General features: G+C 35.9%; 1 protein-coding gene across 14 annotated transcripts in view; it reads right to left on the bottom strand.

Moving 5' to 3' along the window:
• The window catches only part of Lrrc7 (leucine rich repeat containing 7), a 486,949-nt gene that overhangs the window by 103,074 nt on the left and 371,438 nt on the right, over positions 1-12,437 (bottom strand). For all 14 annotated transcript variants that reach the window (XM_070006786.1, XM_070006787.1, XM_070006793.1 and 11 more), the window contains exons 10-11: positions 11,675-11,819; positions 6,876-6,948 (exon numbers count right to left, since the gene is read on the bottom strand). In XM_070006786.1, coding sequence (XP_069862887.1) covers positions 6,876-6,948; positions 11,675-11,819 — 218 coding nt within the window. The remainder of the gene's footprint in view (positions 1-6,875; positions 6,949-11,674; positions 11,820-12,437) is intronic.

The raw sequence follows: 12,437 nt of genomic DNA, 5'->3' as shown, positions 1-12,437 counted from the left end.
ATTTATGGCCATTAGATACTTATTAAATCTACTACTAATGTAGATGCTAATAAACAAAAATAAATGGCTTTGACCTTTCATTTATAATTCTTAATGGAAAGAATGTCATGTAATTTGGTAGGTAATGTTCTGACAGGCTTTGACTCCAATTCTTATGTGGCTCTTAATATCTGAATAGCCTTAATCTAGATTAACCCCAGTTTTACCTATTTGATAGCATCTAGCATACAGAATTTCCATGCATAACACATGTATGCTAAACCTTTGATATAGAGATAGTACTTCATTAAAATGACCCAGAAGGAGGTACACTAAGAAAATGGCAAACATGGTGACATTGTACAAAAAGCAATGTACTCTTTATTTGACTTATATAACTGTAATACCATCTGTACATTACTTTTACAATAACAATAAAAATGCATCAAAGTATCAAACTTGAACAAACTATTTCTGAGACATATAGAAGTCATTCTGGAGCCGGGCGCTGGTGGCTCACGCCTGTAATCCTAGCTACTCAGGAGGCTGAGATCTGAGGATCGCGGTTCAAAGCCAGCCCGGGCAGGAGAGACCGTGAGACTCCTATCTCAAATAAACCACCAGAAAACCAGAAGTGGCGCTGTAGCTCAAGTGGTAGAGCGCTCGCCTTGAGCTGAAGAGCTGAAGGACAGCGCCCAGGCCCAGAGTTCAAGCCCCACGACAGACAAAAAAAAAAAAAAAAAAAGTCATTCTGGGATATTTTCCTATTAAAATGGGCTATTGCATGAAATAAAGATAGCTTCTACTCTATAAATGATGCAAAATTACAAGCAATTGATTACTTGTATGTGAATGGTAGACGAATCTCAGTTGTCTCTGAAGAATTGTTAAGTTTTAATGTGTTAATGTTTTAGCCAAAATTTAGTAGAGAGGAATGTAAAGCAAAGAGAAAAAGAGAGCTAGAGACAGAGAGATGAGATTTATTTGGTAAAGGCAAACTACCTACTATTGGTAGTATAAAAGGTTTATAGATGGCCTATATGACAGTTATTTTGTAAGACTGTGAAGTTAAAGCATTATAAATAAGTGGTAGAGTACTGACGTGGCATCGGTAAGGGCTCCATTACCAGTCTCTGTCTCCATCTCTGTCTCTGTCTGTCTGTCTGTCTGTCTGTCTGTCTGTCTGTCTGTCTCTCTTTTCCTTGCTCTCTCACACATATACACATATGCATGTACATATACATATACACATTCATTGCTCATGCCTAATGACATCCTTACATCATAAGGCAATATGTTACTGTGCTTGTAGTTGTATTGGTGTGAATTAATCTTCTGTGCTAGGGGTTGAGGATGTGGCTCAAAGAGTAGATTTTTTTTTTAATCTCACAAGCATAAGGTCTTGAGTTCAAACTCCAGTTCTGGTAATCATACTGTGCTGTCATTGCATAAACACACAACACATAGCTAGAAGACTGAGGCTCACATCTATAGCTTTAGCTACTCAGGAGGCTGAGATCTGAGGATCATGGTTTGAAACCAGCCTGGGCAGGAAAGTCCATGAGATCTTTATCTCCAATTCAACCACCAAAAAACTGTAAATGGAGTTATGGCTCAAGTGGTAGAGTGCTAGCCTTAAGCAAAAAGAAGCAAGAAACAACAAGAAGAGACAAAACAAAACAAAACAAAACAAAACCCCCCAAACACTCAGAACACGGCCCCCAGGCCCCGAAATTCAAGCTCTAGGACCTACTGGCATGTGCACATGCACAGAGCACATATAATTTTGTATAACACACAATACTGACAATGATGGTAAATGATTATGCTATTGGTTTAGGTATTTACTATACTATTATGCCTTTTATCCCTGTTTTGAGTATATTCCTTCTACTTACAAAATAAGTTTATTATGAAATTGTGTCCCATGCAATGAAGGTAGCAGCAGCCTCAGACAGCTGTGATCTCTGCATAGAGACAAAACTGCCTAAAAATACGCTTTTCAAAAAATATCCCCACCAATAAGTGGTAAGTATTATGATTCTAAACAGCCTATTCTTGAGAACTTTCTGAAAGCAAGGTGTTGTTTTGGTCAGTCGTGGGGCTTGAACTCAGGGCCTGGGTGCTGTCTCTGAGCTCTTTGGCTCCCAAGGTGATTTTTAAAAATTATCTTTTAACTTAAATTTTATTGTAAAGGTGGTGAACAAGGGGTACAGTTACATAAGTCAGGCAATGAGTACGTATCTTTGTGAACTCATTTTCTCCCGCTTCCTACTCTGGTTCACCTCTCCCCCTAAGTTGTAAAGTTCATTTCCAACATAGTGTTTAGTATTACTGTTGCATTGGTTCACCCTTTGACCCACTGGTTCTGTGATTCCCCTTACCTTTCCCAAATCATATAAACTTATACACAAGACAAAGGGTATTAAATCAAAAACAGTGAAAATTGTTAAAGTAATAAACATTTTTTTTGCAAAGTAACCATGCTTTCGCAAATGAAAACATTTAAACAAAAGAGTGAGCACAGTTCTCTTTCCTATGTGCCTGTTACTGGTTCTTCAAAATCACTGATAATTATTAGACTAGTTATATATTTCTCTATTTTTCCCTGAAACAATAAGGGATGATAATGATACTAACAATCCCTGAAAAATAAACTTTTATGACAGAATTCTTTACTTTTATCCTTTTAAACCAGTAATCACCAGTTGAATTAGTTAAGAGGATTGCTAATTGCAGTGAAGTATGTGAATAGCCTGGCCTCCACATTCACTTGCATAATTTTCCTCATTTTCATTATGTACTTTCACTGTGCATCAAGACATTCAATAGAAATTAGAAGTGTGAGAGCTTAAATAAGAAGACATATCCATCACAAAAATTCTTAGTGCTTGATATTCTCATGTTCTTCCTGAAAAGCTCTGATTAACATAGAACAACACAGGAATGTAGTTTACCAAAACTAACTATCATTTTCACAAGCCTCATACAATTCCGAAGCTGGGATTCAAAACAATCTTAATTGTCATGTTTTATGTGTTTGTGAAACAGAATAAAAGGATAAGATGGGAATCAAAGTATAAGATGGTTTGTGAAATGAGCCGTTTAAAATTGTGAAAAGTAACATGAAGGAAACAAAATGGTTGCAGATGGACATATTTGTAGAATGGCATTAAGGGAAGGCTTCAATGTAGACACAATACTAAAATATAGAACTATACCTTTCCTATTCCATACTGTTGGTGAACCTGAAGCATTGATAACATTGTGATACCTGTGACAGATGTAGAATTCCAACACCCCCTAGGAAGTCTTAGATTCCCTAGATCAGAATCTGACTTTTAAACAAGATTTTCAACAATCTGAATGCATATTGCAGTTGAAAACCATGGACTTAGGAGTGAATACTGTGAAATATTAAGCCATATGAAGAGAGGTGAAGGAGTATGCTATGTAGAGTAAGAAAGCCCTGAGGCAAGAAGAAAGGCCAGTGTGACTGGGTATATAGAGTTATGGGATTGCTGAATGTTAGATTTCATCAGGACAGTGTAAGTCCTATCCTGTATGTTTATAATACAATTTCTTAATTTTGATTTTTTTGTTATATGCCATACATCAACAAAGCTTACATCTTTGTGTTCTAAGAAGGTATATAGTGTTATGGTTTGGATATAAAATGTACTCCCCAAAGCTGTTGTATTGAAACCCCCAAAGAGAAAATGTGTATCATGAGAGCTATATCATCATTACTAGGTAAATCTATTGATAGTTTGTATCTTAATAAGCTATTGCGAGGTGGTGGAAACTTTAGTAGGTAGGGTTTGAAGGAAGTCACTTGGAATGCATAGAGTATACTCTCTCCTTTTCCATTCCCCACTCTCTGTCTCTCTTTCTCTTTTTCTATCTTCCTAGCCACCATGAAATGAAGAAGTTTGTTCTACCACATGATCTGCAACAGGATATTTTACCTCACTCACCACAGCCCATTCTCATGGAGCCAAATGAACATAGATTGTCAACTCCAAAACTGTGAACCAAAACAAGGCTTTCCTTCCTTTTAGTTATTTCTTGTAGGTGCATTTGTCACAGTGCTAGACATCTGACTAACACAGACAGGAACGAACAATTCAACTCTACTCTGAAGCCATTATTATTATTATTAGGGTGGAAAGAAAGTCCAGAGCTGGAGTGAATGGTGGTACCTAGTGACAGTGCTCTGAAATTCTGGGGTCTGCATTCATGGGGAGTAAGGTCTAGAAAGTGGCACTGGGGTAGCATCATGGAAGGTGGGCCTGTGATTGTGGATCTGCAGTTGTTCTGTTTTTAATTAGTTCCATCCTTCTATCAGATGATTTTCAAAAACATTTCTCTAACTTTTTTCTACCTTTCCTCCAGGGATTTAGACTTCCATATCTTTCATGCCTATCATCTTCTGGTCATCCCATTAGAAGTGATACCTGTAACTGGCAGTCAGAAGTGTCATGGAGCATGTGAACTATTAGAACGTATGGGTTTTGAGTGGATCCTTATGTCCACACAATGTGCTTCAATGGTGTTCTGGAAACCCCAGCCTAATATTGATTAAAGCACACATTTCCTCCCACTACCCATGAATCTCCACTAGGTTTCACTGAACCTGTTAATAAAGAACTGGTCCTGCTTAGATCCTTTAGATATTGTTTCACCCAACGTAAGTATTTCTTCTGGTTTTGTAACATGTAAGGATTTAATAAAAAAATGAGTAGCTATCCACATGCGGTCATGTTTTCTGGCTTGTCAAGTGTTTATAGTTGTTTCATTTCAGATATAAGTCTTTTGTCCAAGCAAATGAAAGCTGTTGGTAGCCAAAGGATGCATCTCTATCTGTTGAATACCGCAATAGAGAAGCTTAGGTTGAGCCATTGTTTTCCTTTCTCCACACTTAAAATTCAATTACCAGGCAAGCCCCAGGGAATGTGACTAAATACTAGTGGTGATTTAAGAACCAAGAGTAACACTGTAAAACTGAGCTGCAACACCCCACCCCCACACCAGTGGCTGCTGGGAAAAAGGAGCTGAAAACTGCCTATTCCTAACACATAGCCAGTCCGGCGCATGGTGCAGCTGGTGAAGGACAAAGGCAGGAACTCATTCTCATGTACACCAGGAACTCAGACCATAGTGTCTGTCATGGGCTAAAATGTGAATCCAGAAAGGGCTGAGTTTGCCACCTGGAAGTCATCACGAGTCAAAATTCTGACTGAAAACCATCAGTCTATTGAGCAAAAACTTGTTCTCAGGATGACCAAAGATAAGGTTTTACTTCTTATTAAGAAAAACAACAACAATAAGACAAGTAACCTTTGCCTTTCAAATCTCTTCATTTTTTGTCTTCAGAGAACTGGGTACATATTTATTTAAAAAAATGTGAACATAAGTGAAAAAAAACAATCATAGTCTTAGTATGGATAAATGAAGTTGAATTTGGTTTCCTTTGAGTAGAAAGACTATGGTTTAAGAATTCAATTGGAGACAGATGCTGGTAGCTCACACTTATAATCCTACCTACTCAGAAGGCTGAGATCTAAGGATAATGGTTCGAAGACATCTTAGGTAGAAAAGTTCATGAGACTCATTGCTAATTTACCACCAAAAAGCCAGAAATGGAGATGTGGTTCAAGAGGTAGAGTGCTAGTCTTGAGCAAAAAAGCCAAGGGACTATGCCTTGAAAGAAAGAAAGAAAAAAGAATACAGTTGTGAAGAACTGTTTAAAGACATAAGGTTGATAGAGACATCTATTTGTGTATGTTCTAAAAGACAGCAAAATTCTCTCTATACTGTGAAAATGAAAGCAACTAAAGGCAGAAACATGGCAAGGTGTGGACATTAAACTGTTAGAACTGATTGTGACTTTAATGCTATCCAAAGTCAGAACCTTTGAATTGGAATTTTACTGAGTTGTCTCACTTTTTCAAAGTGAAGCTTTCCTGAGTGGTGCTTGTCATTTGGCAGGTGACAGAGGTGGTGAAGAGACATGAGGATATTTCAGCATCTTGATAGTGGTGGGGGTGGTTCCAGGGCTTTCTACCTATGTCAAAACTTGTCAGAGCAAAGAAGTGAAGAACTGCACTCTATTGTCTGTCAATTATATAGCTGCTTTGCTAAAAAGTAAAGCTTTCTGTTCCAAGGATACCTAAACCCATGAAAGGATTTGTATTATTGTTCATGCTGAGATGCAGGTGAAGAAAGATTAGATTGATTTCTCACTTCATACTAATTGTAAATGGAAGCAATTCAGTGATACTGAATATGTATTTCCTGAGGAGAATATGTATTTGCTAAAGAATTGTGAAAAAGTATTCATAGCAATATAAAGTAAACTGCTGTCCAACAAGGGAACAATTTTTATCCCTACAAGGTAATTTTGTGTTTTTTTGTTTATTAAAAAGTTTTAAATTGTACTAGCTAAGCAGACACTTCTTGTCTTTGTCCTCTAAACTTCTACACATACAAAGATTATTAACAGTACAGTGGAACTATATGCATAACGTAGATTTTTTAGAAAAACTCATTGGATATTAAAAGAAATATTCAAGTTTGGAGCTGCCACTCAGTTAAAAATAAATGTTAATACTGTTCATAAAATATAATCTACTGTTTAACTGAAGGTCTGAATGACAGATTTGCTTGTAAAAGGTTTAATATTGATTATTTTATCATAATATATAAGTCAATGCTGAGGCGATGTTCAGAAAGAATTAAGTCCTAATGAATACAAACACATACAACTAAATTAAATATTGCCTAAATAAACTGACATATTAACAATTGACAAAAACATTTGGAAGAAGAACACTTGATACATTCTTTTGTATCTGGTTGTAGACTGGGTGACTGTAAGAAATATTGGCACTTACTTTCCAATTGTATTGGGTAGCATCGTAAGTTGATTGTCATCTACTTTTAGAGTAGTGAGTTTTTTCAACAGTCCTAAAACAGAGGAGAAAGTTTTATGAATATGTCAGAGAAGAATATGGCAAGCAATGTCTTAGAAAAGAAGTTAAAAAAAATCATTTGTGAGGAATGCTTGGCATGATAATTGGCTTCATTGTACTTACATAAACATATAAATTGATATTGCATTCTTGTGTACTCTAGTTTTAATGTTATAAAAATTCACTTATATTTATGATAGTTCAAGAATGCCAAATGCAGACAGATAAACAAAACCAAGGGTCCATATCTATGCCCATGTTAACTTAAATACTATTACTTCCTCCTTTGCTTTTTTATAGCAAATGGATCAGTTGAAATTCTCAAACCAGTTATGATTTAATATTAAATTAACACCTACACAGGAATAACTAAAATTCCTGTTGTCATATATATTGTAAACAAATCTCAATTAAGTCTAATAACCAAAAAAAGAACACTACAATAATGCACTGCAGTGCTCGTAAGTATGGACTGACAGAGTTAAAATATAAATCTTTCACTTGGAACAGCATTAGGCACAAAAACTTGCATTTTTAACATAATGGGTAGTACCAGCCAAGAATTAATGTTAACTATTTATCTTTCACTGTCCAATTTATGCTCTATACCTTTATCTTGCTCTGAAGAACAGTTCATTTGATGTACTCAACTTTCTTATCCAGCCAAAATATAGCTTATAAAATCAGAATGACTTAAAATCCAAAGGCAAACCATTAAGATTGGAATTTTATTAAATTTGGTTAGAGCTACAAATATATGTTGTATAGTACTGTGTCCTACAGAAAGTCTGTCCTGAAAATCTAAGTTCCATAGTTTCATGTCTTTTGAGAAGTGTCAAGTGAAATGATATAACATTCTTATTGAAGTTTTTCTAGGAACTTTCGATATACTGATGTAATAATGTTATTCTCTAAAGTTATACTTGGAAGTAGCATGTGTGTGTGTGTGTGTGTGTGTGTGTGTGTGTGTGTGTTTACATGCACACATGTGAAAGACTACCTTGAAGAGCTAGTATTTTAGGAACATGCTTTCACTTCATGCCCACTTCCTCTTAAGTATTTTGAGGATTCTTTAAAGGCAAGAATAAATCACAAAAAAAGTCTGAAATAAAGTTGTGGAACTTTAAATTTCAGGGTGCTTAGTTACATTTTCTTTAGAGACAGTCAGAATCTCTACTCTAGTAGAAACAAACGTAATCATGGCAATTTGTCTCTGAAGTCTGAACACTGAATCTCTGAACACTGCTGTGTTCATCTATGTTCCAGAGGTGACAGAATCATGTTAGCTTCACTCCTATTCTATGTATATTAAAATTTCAACCTTGGGGGTTGGGAATGTGGCTCAGTGGTAGAGTGCTTGCATAGCATTCATGAAGCCATGGGTTCGATTCCTCAGTTCCACATAAACAGAAAAAGCTGGAAGTGGCACCATGGATCAAGTGGTGGAGTGCTAGCTTTGAGCACAGAGAGGTTCAAGGACAGTGCCCATGCCCTGAGTTCAAGCTCTAGGACTGGCAAAAAAAAATCAACTGGAAATGTACATGAACACTTGACCTTGTTTGTATCAGCTGTGGAAGGAAAACGGAGGATTAAGAATCATAGCTAATGTTTTTTATGACTTGTAGCCTAGGCTATACAAACTGCTGCTCTCCCAGTAGAGCTAAAGGAAGGTTAATATTCTCTTTATCACTTCATCAGGCCACAATAAATTATGGGTTAATGATGACTGAGCAGGCACCAGGAAGCCAGCCAGGTCACCAAATATTCTTAGGAACCCTGATCTGAAACAGTGGTGAGAAAAATGAGGCGGATTGGAAGTAAAGCAACTGTTGGTGCGATTCCTTTTCCTGTAGATTAGGGTAGGGGATCTGACAAGAAGTTTTAAAAGTTGAGGGGAGTTTGGCCTCAGTGTTTAGCTCCACATCTCTGGATTTATAGGATCCTCACTCATTTGTGGTGAGGCTATTTTACCATTCAAACCCCAGCCAAGGCTCCCATCTTCAAACCAATTCTGGACCCCCAGAAGAATATGATTGTATACTTGGGCATCTGTTTCACCTGCATCACTCAGATCTCCCTCTGAATTTCCTATTGCATTTCCATATTCTATCTGCTCGAGTTCTTCTACCCTATATAAATCAAAGGCATTTTGGCTTATTCCTTCTTTCTGTTACCTTTTCTCAATTTGCAATTATAGGCCTGACCCAGTAGTGCCTGGCTACTATTACTATTTTTAAAGTAGCTAATGTTTACATATCATATCTGCTCACACAATACAACACTGAAGCTAGTAGCTGCCCAATATCTAAGTATAAAACCTATCAAGCTAGGCACCTGTGGATCATGCCTGAGATCCTAGCTACTCAGGAGGCTGAGATCTGAGGATTGCAGTTTGAAGCCAGCCTGGGCAGAAAAGTCCCGGTGGGAATCTTATCTTCAATTAACCACTTCAAACCAGGAAGTGGAGCTGTGGTCAAGTGGTAGAGCTCTAGCCTTGAACACAAAGAGGTTCAGAGGCACTGCCCAGGCCTGAATTCAAGCCCCACAAACAACCAAGAAAACAAACAACCAAAAAATCATGTACTGACTGAGCATTTACAATGTCACAGACTTTTCTAAGTACTCATATTAATTAACTAGTTCCTTGAACAATCCCATGTTGCAGTACTACTATTAATCCCACATAATAGCTGATGATATGAGACACAGAGAAATTAAGTAATGTGTCTGAGATCACACAACTAGTAAGGTTAAAAACAACAACAAAATGGTCTGAATTCAGCTAGCCTAACTACAAAGCTTGTGTCCTTAATAACAAGTGAGTATAAGATAAACTATTTTGAGACATGAAAAATTGTATTCTCCATGATTGCTTTTCTGTGTTTTCCAAAGAATTTGGATGGCTCTTTAGTAGAGAAAAGAGGGCCTTCCATTTCCTACAAAACCAGCATAAAGGAAGGCGTAAGCACCTGAGGCTTGTTGAGTATGTCAGTCCATTCAACTCTTTCACAGCTGCAGAAGGACACAAACAGGCACAATGGAAGTAAATATTTTAGTTTCTTGTTATTTCTTTGTGTTAAAACTATGAAATCCTCTCTCTTATTCTTTAAAATGGTGGTGGCTCAAAAGACAATCCATGCTCAAATATGAAAGACAAGATGCAATTTCCTATCCAATTAGAATCAATACATTATTCTGGGGCCAGAACAAAGCTCTCAGTGTCTTATCTAGGCAAGTTTTGTTTTTAGGTCAGAAAGGGTATTCTCTGAGAAAAATCAGCCTCAATAATCAGGTACTTTCATAGTGCCATAGATATACAAATGCAATTTACCCTGAAATTTCTGTCAGGTCTCAAGGCAGTTGAAGAATAAGCTAGCATAACAGTTTTTTTTCTCCAGACAAGAACCATCCAAATCTGCAATGGTTATATTTATGCTACTTGCTTGTCCTCATGTGTGTTATGCCAGCCAACAGTTTCTATTACTGATACATGTAGCCTTCCTACAACCTAATTTCCCAATCTGCTTTCTTGAAGGAGGACACTTTAGACAAACAATTGTATCATGTTAACATGTTTCATTTTCTATCTTCTTTCAAAAATAAAATCTGCTTTTTCTTTGTTTTAGAAGTGTCTCATCACCAGCACAGAGTTGAACTTAAAAATAAGCATTCTTTAAAATAAAGCAAGTTAAATTAATTTGTTATAGTTATTACAATTTATGACAAATAATTTGATTTCACTTTTATAGCTTCTATTTTGATGTGTTTAAAACTTTAGTTTTGTCCTCTCTTCTCCCTTTGTGTAGAAATCATAAATTTGATTTCTATGTAAGGCATACATTTTAAAATGAAATATGCCCATTTAGTTTTGTATTTCTTACAGATTTCCTGGGGTCCTACATTTTCCTCAGATCATCACTATATTTCCAGTTTATCTGATGAAGTTCAGGTGCTTATTCTTTCTTCTTAAATGTGGATAAATTCTTCTCCTGACTGAATATTTAAGGAGGATATACCAATATGCAGGCATAGTTCTTAGCACTGAGAAAGTAGCCATCAAGAAATTTATTTGAATACAGGTAGTTAATTCTATTAATTCTATGCATTTAAAGTGGTATGGAGGATGGGTGAGTTGGGTGTAAGGTTGAATTCTATCATCTTTACCAGTGCTCCTTTTCTGTTCTTATCTGTTCCTTATCTGTTCCAACACAACTAGGATTTCCATACTTAAGTGCTAACAACCTTCATCTAGGATATTTAATAAAATTATCAGTCACAACTCTGCTTTCAATATGTCCCTTTTAAAATAATTAAACCATGAAAACATTTTATATTTAGAGATTTCATGTTATTTCTATATTGTAGCAATGTTACAATGACATTAAAAATATAACAACAACATATAGATAGACGTTACTGTCAGTCTATGGAGATACCATTCATTATCTAATTACTCAAAATCTAACAAATATGCTATGTTATGTAAATAACCCTTTACAAGTTACGATGTTTAACATTTTAAATTAATTTAATAGGAGTATTGTAATAGGAATGATGTGAAATGTAACTAGAGTTAAGATCCATTTAATAGTCATGCATAGCAAATTTGCTAATTCATTAATGCCAAGCTAGTGGTACATGCATGTGTACAAGAAAGATACACTGCCAAAGAGATGTTTACATCTGACATAATTATTCATGACAAAATATTTTATTCTCACCTATGGAGTCGGGTAGCTGCTGTAACATATTGGATGACAGTAAGAGGTCCTCCAGGGCTTCACAGCCAGAAATGTCCATGTCGACGGTCTCTATTCTGTTTTTGGACATATCCAGGTATACCAGCATCTTTAACTTCCCTATAGACTTGATGACATTGCATAAACTCAGGATTAGTTGAGAAATTTTCACAAGACATTTTAAAGCTTATAAACCCCACAATATTATAAAATGAATTTTAAAAAATCAATCACAAGTTTTGACGAGAATATGGAAATATTGTAACTCTCAGATATTGCTAATAGTAAAAACAGCTTGACATTTCTCAAAATGTAAAAGAGTTTCTATGTGACTGAGATATCCATATGTATATATACCTGTAAATAAAGATATATGCATACAAAAATTGCAGTTACAAAACAGTAAAGGTTCAAATGTATATCAATCCATGAATGGGTAAGCAAAATGTGATATATGTATGCAATAGAATACTATTGGAAAATAAAAATGAATGAGCTACTCATACATTATTCAAAATGAGTGAACCTTGAAAGATGTCAGTCACAAAAGATTAAGTATTGTATATGATTCCATGTACATGAAATGCCCAGAAGATACAAATCCATAGACAGACTGTAGAGTGTGGTTGTTAGGGACTGGGCAGAAAGGAAGGTACTGGAAAAAGGAAAGTAGATTTAAGTGGATGAAGAAGCTGGCTCTAAGGAAATCATGAGAAAGTAATCTGTTAATTCATCTAGAAGTTGG

This window comes from Dipodomys merriami, unplaced genomic scaffold (genome assembly GCF_024711535.1).
Source record: "Dipodomys merriami isolate MVZ:Mamm:240054 unplaced genomic scaffold, mDipMer1.0.p SCAF_7, whole genome shotgun sequence".
NCBI lineage: Eukaryota > Metazoa > Chordata > Mammalia > Rodentia > Heteromyidae > Dipodomys > Dipodomys merriami.
The sequence above is the reverse complement of the archived record's forward strand: the minus strand, read 5'-3'. Positions and strand labels throughout refer to the sequence as shown.